The following is a 15,347-nucleotide window of genomic DNA, read 5'->3' as shown; positions in this document are numbered from 1 at the left end:
GAGTGGATTTTTGTAGAAGGTAGCTGTTGCTGCGTGCCAAGAGGGTGTCGGGAAGTCCCTGTGTGGAATGGGAGTGGAATCGGGGCCTTAAGGAGCCGCTTACTGTTTGCCAGGCTTCTCAGTTCCACCTGTGGCGGGGCCTAGCCCTCGCTAGCTGTCAGTTCCCCCAGTTTCTAGTGCTGCTCTTCTCTGTCTTTATCTTCCTCATCCGTCCTTGCCCTGCCTCTTGCCCTGTTCCCAGCGCTTCTTCTTGACACCTTTGTGGCAGTTGTGGTGTCATGGACACCCCAGCCTACACCCTTCAGTTCTTGACTCGTGCCTTTTCTAGTTGTGGCCTTACGATGGTTTTCTTTAGTGCCATGATTTAAAAGAAAAGCGTGTCTTTCTGACATAGCGAAGAGCTCACTGCTGGGTCCTGCCGACCTCTGAGAGACACGCTGGCGCCGTGCCTTGGGTCCTGCTTCGCTGCCCGCCCAGAAGGCCCTGCCTTCATGTGTGTAATGGATGAGGCTGGATACAGCTTCTCCGCTCTGTTCTCCACGCCAAGGCCGGCTTGGCTCCCTCGGCCTCCGGCTGATCCACGGGGCCTCTGTCGTGCAGGTGCTGAGCCCCACATACAAGCAGAGAAACGAAGACTTCCGGAAGCTCTTTAAGCAACTTCCAGACACGGAGCGTCTCATCGTGGGTGAGCCGGTGACCGGGAGGGGTCGGCGGGAAGCGGCTTGGCTGCTTCTGTGTGAGCATGTCCACCTGGGATTGTGCCCCGAGCAGAGGCCCCGCCCCAGTGCAGGGGGCTCGGGGCTGAGCACTGCACCCTGGAGGGGAGCACAGGCACACTTGCGGATGACAGAATGGACTGGCAAGCCCAACCGGCCTTTCGCCATCTGTGTGTGCTCTAACTTGAGATGCCAGAGGCTTCCTGGGCTACTAGTTCAAGGGCCTGGCAGACCTGGTTATGGGCAGGGGATAGATGTGTGTCGGAGGCTCTGCTCACTGCCCATTCTGTTTCCTGACAGATTATTCGTGTGCACTCCAAAGAGACATCCTTCTCCAGGGCCGACTCTACCTCTCTGAAAACTGGATCTGCTTCTATAGCAACATCTTCCGCTGGGAAACACTGGTGAGGGCCTGGGACCCCGGGAGGGTTGTTGTCCGGGATCAGGTGCTGCCCCCACGTGGTAAAGCCACATACCCAAGTTCTAGTTTAAAATAAGAAAGAAGGGGTCAGGAGTGTGGCCTAGTGGTAGAGTGCTTGTCTAGCATTCACAAAGACCCAGGTTCAATTCCTCGGTACCACATACATAGAAAAAAAGCCAGAAGTGATGCTGAGGCTCAAGTGGTAGAGCTCTAGCCTTGAGAAAGTCTAAGGACAGTGCTCAGGCCCTGAGCTCAAGCCCAGAACTAGCAAAAAGAAGAGAAAAAGAAAAAAGATCTGGGGGCTGGTGGGTGACACCTGTAACCTAGATACTTAGAAGGCTGAGGTCTGAGGATTGTGGTTCAAAGACAGTCTAAGCAGAAAAGTCTGTAAGATTCTTCTCTCCAATGAACCAGAAAAAGCCAGAAGTGGATGTGTGGCTCAAGTGGTAGAGTGCCATCCTTGAACAACAACAAAAACAAAACTAAGGTTCAGTGCTCAGGATCTGAGTTCAAGCCTCAGTACTGGCACAGAAAACAAAATCGGAAGAGCTGGGACTCGCTCCCTAGGACCCTGTCCTTGCCATGGCTAGGCAAGGCTGCCCCAGTCTTTCCCTGGGCTCACTTAGTTTTCTTCCAGACCTTTGCCCAGCTCATGCCAGCACACACCTGATTCTTGAAGGATGCCCAATTCTGAGTTCCACCGAGGCCATCTCATCCACACAGCTCTCTCCCACCTCTTGGGTGTGGAAGAGGATATGAAGAACATTTGCCTTGGCATGAGTTCTGCTCAGGAGATACAGTGGAGTAGGAAGGGCTTTGGCCTTGGAGCCCAGAACTGGCTTGTGTGCTTTTGGAAGTTAGCTCACTGTGAACTTAGAACTTAGCTTTCTTTGCCCTCCTTTTATAAAATAAGATACAGAAACAGTAAGTAGGTTCTTATTTGTATTTTATTATGTGTGTGTGTGTGCCGGCACTGGGATTTTAACTCAGGGCCTGGGCACTATCTCTTAGCTCTTTTTTTTTCCCCTCAAAGCTGGTGTTCAACCACTTGAACCACACCTTTGCTTCTGGCATTGACAGTTACTTGGAGATGAGAGTTTCATGGTCTTCCTGTCTGGGCTCGCTTTGAACTGTGATCCTCAGAGTATCTGGGGTCACATCATGGCAGTTCCCCTGCGTGTTGAGCAAACTTTGGAAGTCATAGTAATAAATGCTTCCAACGTGGAGAGCTCCCGTGGCCGTGGCCGTGGCTGTGGCTCAGTTCCTACGTGGCCATATGACAGAGGAGAGTGATTGTGATCCCCGGAATGCGATCCAGGGGCTGAGGTGGGATTTCTTCTCTCGCCTGGGTGCCCTGCTGACCCCACCAAGGCCCCTTCTTGCTCAATATCTATTCTCTGTCTCTGTGGGGTTGCCAGCTGACAGTCCGTTTGAAAGACATCTGCTCCATGACGAAAGAAAAGACAGCCCGCCTCATTCCCAATGCCATCCAAGTTTGCACGGATTCAGAAAAGGTAAACAGAGTCAAACTCTGGCCTTGGTAACCTACCCGCCCTTCTCCCTCCATCCTCCTGGGTGTCAGCCCTAAGTTGCATTCATCTAGATGCTAAGTAGACCGGGATGAGAGACAGGAAACGGGATGTGGAGTCTGTGGGGATGCTGAGCTGCAGCGAGGGTGGCATGGAAGGACGTTGGGCGTGGATCCAGAACGCTTGATTTTGAGTCCTGTGAGCGTAGGCACATTGAAGAACCTCTCCGAACCTCAGTTTTCTCAAATCAAAAATAGGCCCAGCCGTGCTTATTTAAAATCTAGCAATGATACCCCATGAAAACGCTTTCAGTTGAGAAGTGTGGGAAGAGAAGCCCTCGTCACTCCCTGTGGACATGGCAGACGAGTGTGGGAAGGGTAGCCAATCTGATGTGACGGAGTGAACGTGGTAAATAAAAGTTTAGAAAAGGGAACAACGTGGCGGTCTTGAGCTGGAGCCCTAGGCTGAGGGCTCGTAGAGCCACGGACAGGGACCTGCCATGGCCAGGGTGTCTTGTCTTGTTCCTGGGGATTTAGGTCGTGCTGTGATGTTCTTTGCAAAAGGTTTTGTTGGGGGGAGGGGGTTGTGTATACTTTTCTTCTGCTGCTGCTGCTGCTGCTGCTTCCTCTTCCTCTTCTTTCTCTTCCTCTTCTTTCTTCCTCTTCCTCTCCTCCTCCTCCTCTCCCTTCCCCTCCTCCTCCTCTCCCTTCCCCTCCTCCTCCTCTTCCTCTCCTTCTCCTCCCCCTCCCCCTCCTCCTTCTTCTTCCTTTTCTTCTTCTTTGTTAGTGCCAGGGATTAAATTTAGTGCCTCTCTCTTGCAAGGCGAATACTCTACCACTTGAACCACATCTCTGACCCCTCTTGTGTGGCTTTAAATGAAATAATGGTTATGAAGTGTAGCTCTCTGCGTCCTTCTTCCTGAGTGTTGTGAGGGACCCCCTGTGGTTCCTCTGGCCCCACAGGGCAGGTCTTGTTCTGGTTGCGCCGTGTCTTCAGCACGCACAGAGGGACCAGCACACACACACAGTCGGAGATCCGCTGAATGAATTGGAATGGACAGTGGTCTGTGGGGTTGTCATTTCCTGTCCTTTCAGCTATTTCCAAGCTCTTCCCTTACTGGGTTCTAGTAAGTGGATGAAGAACACCGTTTTTATTTTGTTTTTTGTTTTGCTGAGCACGGTGGCTCACACCCATAATCCTAGCTACTTAGAAGACTGAGATCCGAGGATCATGGTTCAAAGTCAGCTTAGCACAAAACTCCATGACACTCTCCTCTCCAATTAGCCACCAGGAAACTGGAAGTGGCGCTGTGGCTCAAGTGGTAGAGTGCTAGGCTTGAGCTGAAGAGCTCAGGGACAGCGCCCAGACCCAGAGTTAAAGCCCCACGACCAACAAAAAAAACAAACAAAACAAATAAAAGCAGCATTGCTTTATGGAGGTGACAGTATCTGACCAGAGAGAAAAAAGCCTCCGTGGCTGCCTCAGCCCCTGGCTGCCTGTGCCGCCATCTCTCCTGTCGAGATCCAGTCTGAGTATGGAGTTAGCGTCTTTCATTAGCAGTGAAGGGGGTGCGTTGCCGTTCGGGGTGTGGTAAGCCTTTGGAGGTGGTATGGAGGGGTCACTCCAGGCCCTCACAGGTACCAGGGTGGACCGGGCTCTATCCCCAGCCTCGGTGTCCCCCCCCCCTGCAGTCTGCTGAGAACGTAAACAAGGCCTCTTGGTGGTTTTCTCTTCCAACCCAGCACTTCTTCACGTCATTTGGAGCCCGGGATCGGACGTACATGATGATGTTCCGGCTCTGGCAGAATGCTCTCCTGGAGAAGGTAAGAGCTGCCGGCCGGCCGCAGTCTTCAGCAGCGGAGGCCTTCAGCCAGCCACGGAGGCACTGTCCCTGCACGAGCTGGCTCTTCCCGTGGCCAGCTCCAGGCAGCCTGTGTCTTCTGGTGGACCCGGAGTGCCACAGCTTCAGTGAAGGATTCCTTCCTCCCCCACCCCCACACCCAGTAGTTCTGATGTGCAGGGCCTCAGCCAGCCAAGGAAAGCCTTTAGCTTAAAACGGTGCCAGGGTTTGTGTCAACCAGATGTGGGGAATCCTGCAGCCTCAGGAATGACTCCTGAGGAAAAGAAATGACTGTCATGAAGGAAAAGGGTTTTTTTTGTTGCTGCTGTTTTTTATTGTGTGCCGGGCCTGGGACTTGAACACAGAGCCTGGGTGCTGTCCCTCAGCATGTTTGCTCAAGGAAGGCTAGAGCTCTGCTACTTGAGCCACAGCTCCCCTCTGGCTTTCTTGATTAGACATGAGAATAATTTAGACTTTCCTGTCCAGTCTGGCTTCAGACTAGAATTCTCAGATCTCAGCCTTCTGAGTCACTAGGACTGCAGATGGGAGCCACCAGTGCCAGCAGGAAAGGGCTTATAGTCACGGGTCCCCAGAACTGCAGGCATGGCTACTGAGCCATGTGAGCTGGCTGGGGAGACAGAGGGAGCGAGGGGAGTGAGGGGCTCTTGTGCCACGAGGCTGTGGTGTGGGAGGGAGGTGCTGGCGTTCACTGTGGACTGATGTGCATTCTGCCAGCCTGCTGGGGTCTGATTGCCTGTTTCCCCCTGGCTTCAGGGAAGCTGGTGGTTTAGAGAAGACGGTGTGTGCGATAGTTGGTGCGTGTGGCCTTCGGATGGGTTTTTTGGTTTGCTGTGCATCTTCTGTCTCCAGGAATTTGCTTGCTGTGGGAGCTTCCACTGCAGTCAGCAAGGGGGTAGACAATAGAGATGCATAAGAACAGGGGTGCTGGGCCCTGAATCCTAGCTACCCCTAGGCTGAGATGTGAGAGGGCCTGCCGAGGAGGTCCACTAAGGAAGGAGTGCCCTGGCTTTCTCCCCTCGGGGAGCGAGCCTGCGTGCAGTGCCTCTGAGCAGAACGGGGTGAGGGGACCCTGGGAAGAAGCTCAGAGCCACCCGTCTCCTTCCTCACAGCCCCTGTGCCCCAAGGAGCTCTGGCACTTCGTCCACCAGTGTTATGGGAACGAGTTGGGCCTGACCAGCGACGACGAGGACTACGTGCCTCCTGATGACGACTTCAACACCATGGGGTGAGTGAGGCGGGGGACTCAGGGGTTGGCAGCCTGTACACCCATGGGCAGAATGGCCTGTGAGCAAGGAAGGCCCTGGAGGAAATGAGAGGGCTGTGGGAAGAGCACTGTAGAGGGCAGAGCAGACCGCGGTGTGACTGCCGAGTAGCCATGGGCAAGAGGCCGGAGGTGAGGCCAGGAGAGCAGCAGGGACAGCGGCCAAGAGTCTTGGTGTCAGCAAGACTGGCTGACATGCAAGACTGGGGCGGGAAGGTTTGGAGCAGATGGTTTAAGTTGTTGGACTTACCATCATCCCGGAACCCTTCTGGCTTCTGTGCTTGAAAGAACCTGGGGGAGGGGGGGAGCAGGGACCTGTTAACAGGGCTGTCGAGGAATTCAGATCATTTACATGAAGGGTGACAGTGGTTTGGTGCAGGTGAGGGACGGTCAGAGGGGCTATAAGTAGTGAATTCCTAGATTGGCCGATGGATCAGAGAGGAACAAAAGGCGACATTGAGGCCAGTTGAATTTGTGCCATTTGGAAAAATGGAGAGGTTCCGCATGGAGGTGGACAGAAATGTGTGCAGCACAGTTCTGGGGGGGGACTAGGAGGTGGGTTTCCCCATATCGAGATGGGGCCGCCTGCTGCTGGCCAAGTGGGAAGGTCAGGAAGGCCTTTGGGAGAGCGTGGGGTTCACAGGAAAATGTGGGCTGCAGAGTTGGCTTGCCGCCACCATGTGACTGCGTATTCCGGGCCTGGAACCCGGGGAAAGGTAGCAGCGGTGGTGACCATTGTTTCCTGGGGCAGGAGGAGGGTGAGGAGAGCCCAGGAAACCCGGGCAGGGGGGTTCAGGAGGTGCCACATGCTGGAGAGAGCTTAGGAGTGAGGGGGACGGCTGAGAGCTTGGAAAGGTGGCTAGAAGACAGGGGCCTGTGGGGGCCAGGCAAGAGGAGGAGCGGTAGGGAAGGAACATGGAGCCTGTGGGGCCCAGACCTGGGCTTGGTGACAGAGGCTGGCAGGCGACAGTGGCGTCATATCAACTTTACTCCTGCCATGTACGTCATGGCTCACCATGCTGCAGTGCAGCCGCTTGTAAAGAACACACAGGTGGCATGAGAAGTTAATGGAGGGCCGCGGTGGCCCTCCTGCCGTCCACATTTTCCTCTTGCGTGCAACTCGCAGAGAAGTTGGTTAGCTGTCACCCAGAATGCGGCGGGTACCACTGAGGAATTCAGGAGTGGGGAGAGGGAGGGCGAGTGGGGAGGGTTTTAGGTTAGAGGAAGATGGTACTCAAAGCCACGAAGCAGGGAAGCCTGCTTTCTAGATGGACAGGCCCGCATTCATCTCCATCGCCAAGATGAACGCGCTGTCCCCGCAGCTACTGCGAGGAGATCCCCGTGGAAGAGAACGAGGTGAACGACAGCTCATCTAAAAGCAGCATAGAGACCAAACCGGATGCTAGTCCCCAGCTGCCCAAGAAATCCATCACCAGCAGCACACTGACCTCCGCAGGCAGCAGCGAGGCTCCCGTCTCGGTAAGCGCAGCGACCACGGCTCCAGGCGGGTCCGGTGCTGTGTCCAGAGACTCTTCATTGCCTGCAGGAGCTCAACCTGGAAGCTCCCGGCTGGGGGCGGGGTGCTCCCACTGCAGGAGGGGGTACTCCACTCCTCAAGGAGTCCCAGGGTTCCCTGCGATCTGGGGCTTGGCCCTGAGCTGGATTCCAGCTGCCTGGCTACGTGCCATGGTTGACTGTCCCAGGTCCTCTGGGTCTGGAACGCAGGGCCTAGGCACCGTCCCTGAGCCTCTCTGTGCTCAAGGCTACTGCTCTAGTGCTCTACCACTTGAGCTGGGGCGCCACTTCCAGCTCGCTTGAGTAGTTTCTTGGAGCTAAGAGTCTCACGGACTTGGCTGTGGGCATGAGTACGTCCGGCCCTCCTGTGGGGAGGCAGACCCGTTCAGCATGGGTCTCCCCTGCAGTTCGACGGCCTGACCCTGGAGGAGGAGGGGCTGGAGGGCGACGGGTCCCTGGAGAAGGAGCTCGGCCTGGACAACCTCATTGGGGAGAAGGTGGAGATCCTCCCGCCCGTCACCTCCCCGTCCCTGGACTTCAACGACAATGAGGACATCCCCACCGAACTCAGCGACTCTTCAGACACCCACGATGAAGGTAGGCGTCTCGGCGTGGCCCGTGGCTGCCATCCGGAAAGTCTGGCTCTCTGTGGGGCCCGGAGTCCATCTGCAGGGCCCCCGTGGACAATGGAGCTGTGTGTGCCGAAGGGTGCCTTTGTGTTCGCTCACGTCCCTTCGCACAACCCCTGCAGGGTCCCCATCATTCTAGCTGTCTTGTTCCTGCTTTGTCCTGCCAGCCAGTCCTGTCACAGAAGGCCCCCTCCCGTTCATGCTGGCTGGGCCAGTGCTCTGAAGCTCACAGCCAGCTTCATATATGCCCCGAGGAAACCCACCCAGCTCGGAAATAATATAGAAATGTCCCCAAGGTAGCTGCACAACTCAGCAGTAACTTGAGTGGGGAGCGTTTACTAGCCCTGCAAAAGAGAAAGCTGTGCGGGGTACATGGCGTTGGAGACAATTGCCCATTCCACCCCTCCATGGAGCGGTTTCTGGGGCCCGCAGGGGAAACACGAGGCTTCTTTTGTCCATGGAGAAGAGCCTGGTGGTCGGTGCTCGTGGAGGCAGCTGAGTCCTCTGGGAACCCCCCGGGCCCCATGTCAGTCGGGGATTTCTGACAAGCAGATGCAGACGTTTGTCCCTGGGTGGTCTTTCCTGGGCTCACCCGCTGTGAGTGGCAACTTTTACTCTCCCACCCCTGTGGCCACTGGGGGACACCATCTGATGAGGTGTGGCCACTCCCCACCCGGCCAGTCCCAAGGGGGCCCGGGTATGTCAGCCTCCCCTCTTGAAGTTGCACAGGGCCTCGGCAGGCCCGGTCGTTAGGGACTGGGGTGCTACAGGTTCTGGAGGAGCACTGAGCCCAGCACCCGCTGTGGGGCTGTTGGTGCCTGCATTCGCTCTCGGGTGCCATTGCCCGAGGTGGGCGGGGGGGGGGGTGCCGGACCGCTGCCAGCTGCCCTCTGCTGGCTCCGCCCAACTCCCCTGCCTCTCCTCTGCGCAGGGGAGGTCCAGGCCTTCTACGAGGACCTGGGCGGCCGCCAGTACGTGAATGAGGTCTTCAACTTCAGCGTGGACAAACTCTACGACCTGCTCTTCACCAACTCAGCCTTCCTGCGGGACTTCATGGAGCAGCGGCGTTTCTCCGGTCAGGCCTGCCAGGCCCGCCCCTCCCCACCGTCCACCCCCTTCCCTCCCTCCTTCCTTCCTTCTTCTTTGCCTTCCTCTTCCTGTGCACCTTTCCCAGGGATCCTGATGGTCAGGCATCGGGCCGCCCCTTCCCCGCACACCTAGCACAGTGTAGGGCGGCCTCGCCAGCGTTCCGGGTGCTGTGACCTCACTGCTTTCCCATGGGGAGGTGGCGCTGGCCCGAGCGCTGAGCCGGTCACCCCACTCTGGGAAAAGCCCCCTCTCTGGGGAAAGAACATGAGAAGGTCGTGCCCTCGGGGAGAGGACTTCTTCCTGAGGGAGGGCAGGCCCTGGCCACAGTTAACTCCAGTGTTGCCAGCACCCCGGAGGTGGCCCCACCACCTCCTGCCCCAGCCCCCAAACAATTGCCACTCTGGAGCTCTGTGTGCAATTTCAGCAATGCTACAATGAGCCTCTTTCTGCTCTGACTCACCCCTCCCCTCCCCCCTTCCTCCCCCTCCTCCCTTTGCACTCAGGCTGCCTTGGGCCTCCTTGGTCCACATACAGAGGGAGGTGAGGGTGGGGGCTCACACCGGAGGCGATGGAGGGGGCTCCTGTGAGAGGTGATAGAGGGGGGCTCACAAAGGAGGTGACTGAGAGGGCTGACAAGGGAGGTGATATAGGGGACTCATGGGAGGTGATGGAGGGGGCTCACATGGGAGGCAATGGAGGGTGCTCATGTGGGAGGCGATGGAGGGGGCTCACGTGGGAGGCGATGGAGGGGGTCATGTGGGAGGTGATTGTGGGAGGCTCATGGGAGGTGATGGAGGGGGCTCATGTGGGAGGCAATGGAGGGGGCTCACATGGGAGGCGATGGAGGGGGCTCACATGGGAGGCGATGGAGGGGGCTCATGTGGGAGGCGATGGAGGGGGTCATGTGGGAGGTGATTGGGGGAGGCTCATGGGAGGTGATGGAGGGGGCTCATGTGGGAGGCGATGGAGGGGGCTCACATGGGAGGTGATGGAGGGGCTCATGTGGGAGGTGATTGGGGGAGGCTCATGGGAGGTGATGGAGGGGGCTCACGTGGGAGGCGATGGAGGGGCTCATGTGGGAGGTGATTGGGGGAGGCTCATGGGAGGTGATGGAGGGGGTCATGTGGGAGGTGATTGGGAGAGGCTCATGGGAGGTGATGGAGGGGCTCATGTGGGAGGTGATGGAGGGGGCTCACATGGGAGGCGATGGAGGGGGCTCACGTGGGAGGCGATGGAGGGGCTCATGTGGGAGGTGATTGGGGGAGGCTCATGGGAGGTGATGGAGGGGGTCATGTGGGAGGTGATTGGGAGAGGCTCATGGGAGGCGATGGAGGGGGTCATGTGGGAGGCGATGGAGGGGGCTGACCCAGGAGGCAATGGAGGGGGTCATGTGGGAGTTGATTGGCGGAGGCTCATGGGAGGTGATTGAGGGGGCTCACGTGGGAGGCGATGGAGGGGGCTCACGTGGGAGGCAATGGAGGGGGTCATGTGGGAGGCGATGGAGGGGGTCATGTGGGAGGCGATGGAGGGGGTCATGTGGGAGGTGATTGGGGGAGGCTCATGGGAGGTGATGGAGGGGCTCACACCCTCATGACAGGGTACCCCTCTACCCTCAGACATCATCTTCCATCCATGGAAAAAGGAAGAGAATGGAAACCAGAGCCGAATGATTCTCTACACCATCACCCTTACCAATCCACTGGCCCCCAAAACTGCCACTGTCAGGGAGACGCAGGTGAGGGCAGGGGGGCAGAGGCACTGGGGAGCAGGCCGGAAGGGAGGCGAGGACGGACCGGCGTGGGTTGCCTGGCGGTCTCCGTTGCTCCTCGAGTCCTGGGAGCGCGGGGAAGATGCCTTCCGGTCTGCGTGTCTGGGTGTTGGCCGCCGAACCTCCCCACCCGCCCTGTGTGTGCAGACCATGTACAAAGCGAGCCAGGAGAGCGAGTGCTACGTGATCGACGCCGAAGTCCTCACCCACGACGTGCCCTACCACGACTACTTCTACACCCTCAACCGCTACACCCTGACGCGCGTGGCCCGCAACAAGAGTCGACTCAGGTCTGGGAGAAAGGAGGGAGGAGGGGGGCCAGTGGGTCTGACAGAGGTCGTGGTGTTAGACAGTGTCACTTGCTCATAGTGGGGAGCGGGGAAAGGGACAGGAGGAGCCTCTTCCCGACACTCTGCACTCTGCCTTCCCTCTCAGCTGTGTGGGACTCCCCACTGCTCTGTCTCGGGGTACAGTGCTCTCTGTGTAAGTGTTTCTTCTTCAGTCACCCCCGGCACCAGCCAGGGCCTCTCTACCCCACTCGTGGCTTCCTGTGGCTCACACATGTAGGCGCCTGACAAGGTCCACCAGAGTCTTTGCGTGACTCACAGGTGTGGATGGAGCCCCGTTTTGGGGTCATTAGTAGCAGTTAAGTGCTGAAACTCAGCATTTAGAAACTGCAGCCCAGGTTCTTCTCCCTGAGCTCTGGGCTCTCTTCATCATCTCTCCCGGGAGCAGAGCCCAGCTCCCCCTCGCTCCCGGCATTCTATCTGCTCATGTCAGTCCCAGTGCTCCTCAAAGCAGTCATTTGCCTGGATGTGGTGCTGGGAAAGTCGAGATGCACGCCCCACGGGCGCCCAGCCCTCTCGCGTGCGATGATAAGTGAACTGGAGTCAGAGAAAGGGCTACCCGGAGAGTGGAAGCACCCACCCTCACTGCCACCCGCCCCTTCCTCAGCCTGTTTTCTAGGGTTCAGGGGTGGGGAGGGGCATCCCGTGCTGACCTCTGAGCCTCTCCTCCCCTTCTTTTCTTTTCCTTCCTGGCCCCCGGTTCCTCAGCTTTGTCAGCCCCCCCCCCCGCCCCATCCTTCACATCCTGTGTCCAAGGTCTAAATTTCCTTGTTGACATTTCTCAAAGGAGCTTCTGGCCTGCTGCCCTTGCTCTGCTCGCCACACACAGGCAGCAGGTGACCCCAGCTAGGCCTTCACAGGGGCCTTGCCCCCCCCCCACCCCAGTGAACAGCTACCAGCCGGGCAGAGCGTTAGCTCCGAGTGTGGACCTTCCCCACATAGGCCTGGGTGCAGGGCCACCCTTGAGGAAGGGGAGGCGAGGGTGGGCAGCCATCATGGGCGGCACAAGCAGGAAGACCCAGTCCACAGATGCTCGCACCCCCAGGGAGCAGGGCTGCTGCATCAAAGGACCAGTGACTGGGAGAGAAGAGACCTGGGGAGGCACAGGAGCTGGGGGGACCCTGTGGTGCCATGGAGGGGAGGCACAGGAGCTGGGGGGGCCCTGTGGTGCCATGGAGGGGAGGCACAGGAGCTGGGGAGCCCTGTGGAGCCATGGAGGGGAGGCACAGGAGCTGGGGAGCCCTGTGGAGCCATGGAGGGGAGGCACAGGAGCTGGGGGGGCCCTGTGGTGCCGTGGAGGGGAGGCACAGGAGCTGGGGGGCCCTGTGGTGCCGAGGAGAGGCTCGGCCATGCCTGCGAGCAGATCCGACATTGACTTGCTCGTTTACGTTTGAAGTGAGGCCTCTCTGTTTGTAGCCCAGGTGGGCCTAGAACTTGAGATTTTCCAGCTCTCTGGGTGCTGGAATTAAAGGCGTGAACTGCCACGCCTAGCCTTAGAGTTCCGTACTGAGCCTTCCTGGCCTGGGAGCGGGCTGCTGAGCACGCTGGGGAGAGCCCTGGACGGGCCCCCCACGTGTCTCAGCCGTACCATGTGATTCAGGGGAAGAGGAGAGGACTTGGGGTGGTGGATGGGAAGGCCCCCCAGCGAAAGCCCCCCTTTTCCTGGCAATGCCTGAGCTGCTCCTCTGGCTCGTTCCTCAGGGTCTCCACGGAGCTGCGTTATCGAAAGCAGCCCTGGGGCTTGGTGAAAACCTTCATCGAGAAAAACTTCTGGAGTGGGCTGGAGGACTACTTCCGCCACCTAGGTGGGTGCAGCGGCCACCGTGCTGCCGTGGGCGCCAGGCTGGCTCCGGGAGGGCACGGATCACTTCGGGCGGGGGACCAGCTCTCACTGTGGAGGATGGAGGGAGGGACAGTCTGATGGGCTCTGGGGCTCCTGAGTCTGCTCCCAGGGGTGTCAGTACTGGTGTGGACACATCCGCCTTTCGTGAGACCACGTCTGTGCCTTGGTGAGACCACAGGGCTCTCAGGTCCCCTGCATGTGTCCCTGAGGTGTGGGTGGTGACTGGGCGGAAGTGGTTTCTGAAGGCCAGCACAGTGGTTGAGGCGGGATGATGGCCCATCACGCAGCCCTTCCGTGCCCCACAGAGAGCGAGCTGACCAAAACGGAGAGCACCTACCTGGCCGAGATGCACAGGCAGTCCCCCAAGGAGAAGAGCAGCAAGCCGCCCGCCGTGCGCCGGCGCAAGCGGCCCCACGCCCACCTGCGGGTGCCACACCTGGAGGAGGCCATGAGCCCCGTCACCACGCCCACCGACGAGGACGTGGGCCTCAGGGCCAAGCACGTGGCAGGTGCGTGGCAGGTGGGGCTGGGGCTTCCCGTGTAGCCACACACCCGTGCCATCCGTGCACACACCTGCACGTGCACACACATGTGCACACACACATGGCTTTGCACCTCGAGTATGGTCTGACCGTCACTAAGTGTAAGGCTCCCTGCACCCTTTAAGTTTCAGCCTGTTTATGTGCTCTCACTAACGTCCCGCTGACCCTGTCCTTGGGGCTACGCCCCTTCTGTTGACCCGACTTAGGGAGCTGATCTCTTCCTGTTGACCCCGTCTTCGGGAGGGGAGGTGGACTTCCTGTTGACCATTGGGCCCCCTTCCTCCTGTCTGGGAACAGGATTGCACGTGGTCAGGACAGCATCCCGCACGGTTCCCCAGGGGTCTTGCTGGGCCAGCGTCATCTTGGGGGGAGAGGGCTTTAGAAGCATGGGGGCGACGCTGCTCGTTCTCCTGCAGGTTCCACGCAGACGCGGCATGCCCCTGAAGACACCCCCAGTGGTTTCCACCTGCAAAGTGTGTCCAAGCTGCTGCTGGTTATCAGCTGTGTGTAAGGGACTCGACACCTCCACCCCTGCACCCACAGCTCCCCTGCACACACACACGCACCCTTCCTCGTCTCCCTGTTTGGCCTCTGGGCCTCTGTCTCTGGATCACAGTCTGTCATTTCTGACCTCTTAGCTTCCTCTCTCTCTCTCTCTCTCTCTCTCTCTCCCCCCCCCCCAGTGGAGGCAAGGCTTCCCAAAACAAAAATCAAAATTGCTACAGCTGGAACTCCTGCCCTCCAGGTGTGAATGTCAACCGTGAGTGAGGCAGGGACACTCCGGATCCCCTAGGCAGAGTGGATGCTGACTGAGCTTCCGGACCCCGTAGGAGCCCATTCATTTGCAGTAGAGGCTCTGGATGTCTATCCTGAGCCCAGCACTAGAGACACAGCAGCCTGAGATGGGGGGACTGTAGTTCCCCCGGAGAAGGCTGAGAGCCTTCCATGGAAGGCGCTGGATGTGACAGCAGGTGCCCGCCATTCCAGCTAGAGTGGAGAGTGTGAAATAGGAGGGTTGCAGTCCTGGAGGAAAGAAGGAAGGGAGAGACCCTATCGCAAAACCATTAGTGCAAAACAGAGCTGGAGTTGTGGCTCAGCCGTAGAGCACCACCTCCAAAGTGAGTTCAAGCCACAGTACCACCAAGATAGGAGAAGAACTTTTCAAGTGATGACCCACGAGTTGTCCCAGTCCCCAGCGTCTCTGGATACGCTCCTTCCTAATCCATCTTCACTTCTCCGACCCTTAATCTTGGGTCCCAAAATGCCGAAGGCAGCCCCCAGGCTGAGAGGAGAAAATGTCTCCCACTGCCTCAGCCTCTCCTTATCCTGGCGCCTTCCTCCCTGCCTCACACCAGTCGTTGAGCCAGGACCTGGGAGGCCTGGGCGGTCTCCCTGGCCCCTGCCTGATCTGGGGGACCAGGGGTACAGATGACGCTTTGCTGCCTCAGGGAATCCTGCCAGCAGCCTGGGGGTGCATGGTGTGGCCCCTCCTCAAGTTGTACCCTAGCTTTGGGCTGGCGGTAGAACGTTTTCTGCATTTCCGCCTGTGAACCATGAGTTGACTCCCGGCCCTTCTCCCTTGCACCTCCCTTCCTGGGCTCCTTCATCTGCTGCCTTTGCTTCTAGTAATTCTTTCTCATATCCGCCCCCCTGTCTTCTGCCTCCCCCCGGCCACTCCTCTTTCTAACCTCTGCCTCCTCCTCGTTTTTCTCCCTTGCTCTCATCAGGATCTGTTTCAGGTACCCGTTCTCTGATTATGCCCTCTACTCCCCGCCTCTTCCTTTCTGCTTTCTTTCTTCCCCCTCCCAGTGCCTCCCCGTGGCTCC

The 15,347-nt window shown here is 58.3% G+C and overlaps 1 protein-coding gene across 11 annotated transcripts in view; it reads left to right on the top strand.

Annotated features, from left to right (window-relative positions):
• Gramd1b (GRAM domain containing 1B) overlaps positions 1 to 15,347 on the top strand; it is a 161,320-nt gene that overhangs the window by 140,470 nt on the left and 5,503 nt on the right. For all 11 annotated transcript variants that reach the window (XM_090319276.1, XM_090319282.1, XM_090319279.1 and 8 more), the window contains 13 exons: positions 601 to 685; positions 1,017 to 1,120; positions 2,556 to 2,651; positions 4,409 to 4,489; positions 5,637 to 5,752; positions 7,111 to 7,267; positions 7,711 to 7,900; positions 8,864 to 9,007; positions 10,638 to 10,756; positions 10,937 to 11,079; positions 12,838 to 12,941; positions 13,285 to 13,488; positions 13,938 to 14,028. In XM_090319276.1, coding sequence (XP_090175402.1) covers positions 601 to 685; positions 1,017 to 1,120; positions 2,556 to 2,651; positions 4,409 to 4,489; positions 5,637 to 5,752; positions 7,111 to 7,267; positions 7,711 to 7,900; positions 8,864 to 9,007; positions 10,638 to 10,756; positions 10,937 to 11,079; positions 12,838 to 12,941; positions 13,285 to 13,488; positions 13,938 to 14,028 — 1,634 coding nt within the window. The remainder of the gene's footprint in view (positions 1 to 600; positions 686 to 1,016; positions 1,121 to 2,555; positions 2,652 to 4,408; positions 4,490 to 5,636; positions 5,753 to 7,110; positions 7,268 to 7,710; positions 7,901 to 8,863; positions 9,008 to 10,637; positions 10,757 to 10,936; positions 11,080 to 12,837; positions 12,942 to 13,284; positions 13,489 to 13,937; positions 14,029 to 15,347) is intronic.

The sequence above is a fragment of the Megascapheus bottae genome, chromosome 27 (assembly GCF_031878675.1).
Source record: "Megascapheus bottae isolate mThoBot1 chromosome 27, mThoBot2.hap1, whole genome shotgun sequence".
In the NCBI taxonomy this organism is placed as follows: Eukaryota; Metazoa; Chordata; class Mammalia; order Rodentia; family Geomyidae; genus Megascapheus; species Megascapheus bottae.
Note: the sequence above shows the minus strand (reverse complement) of the source record. Positions and strands in the feature narration are given on the sequence as shown.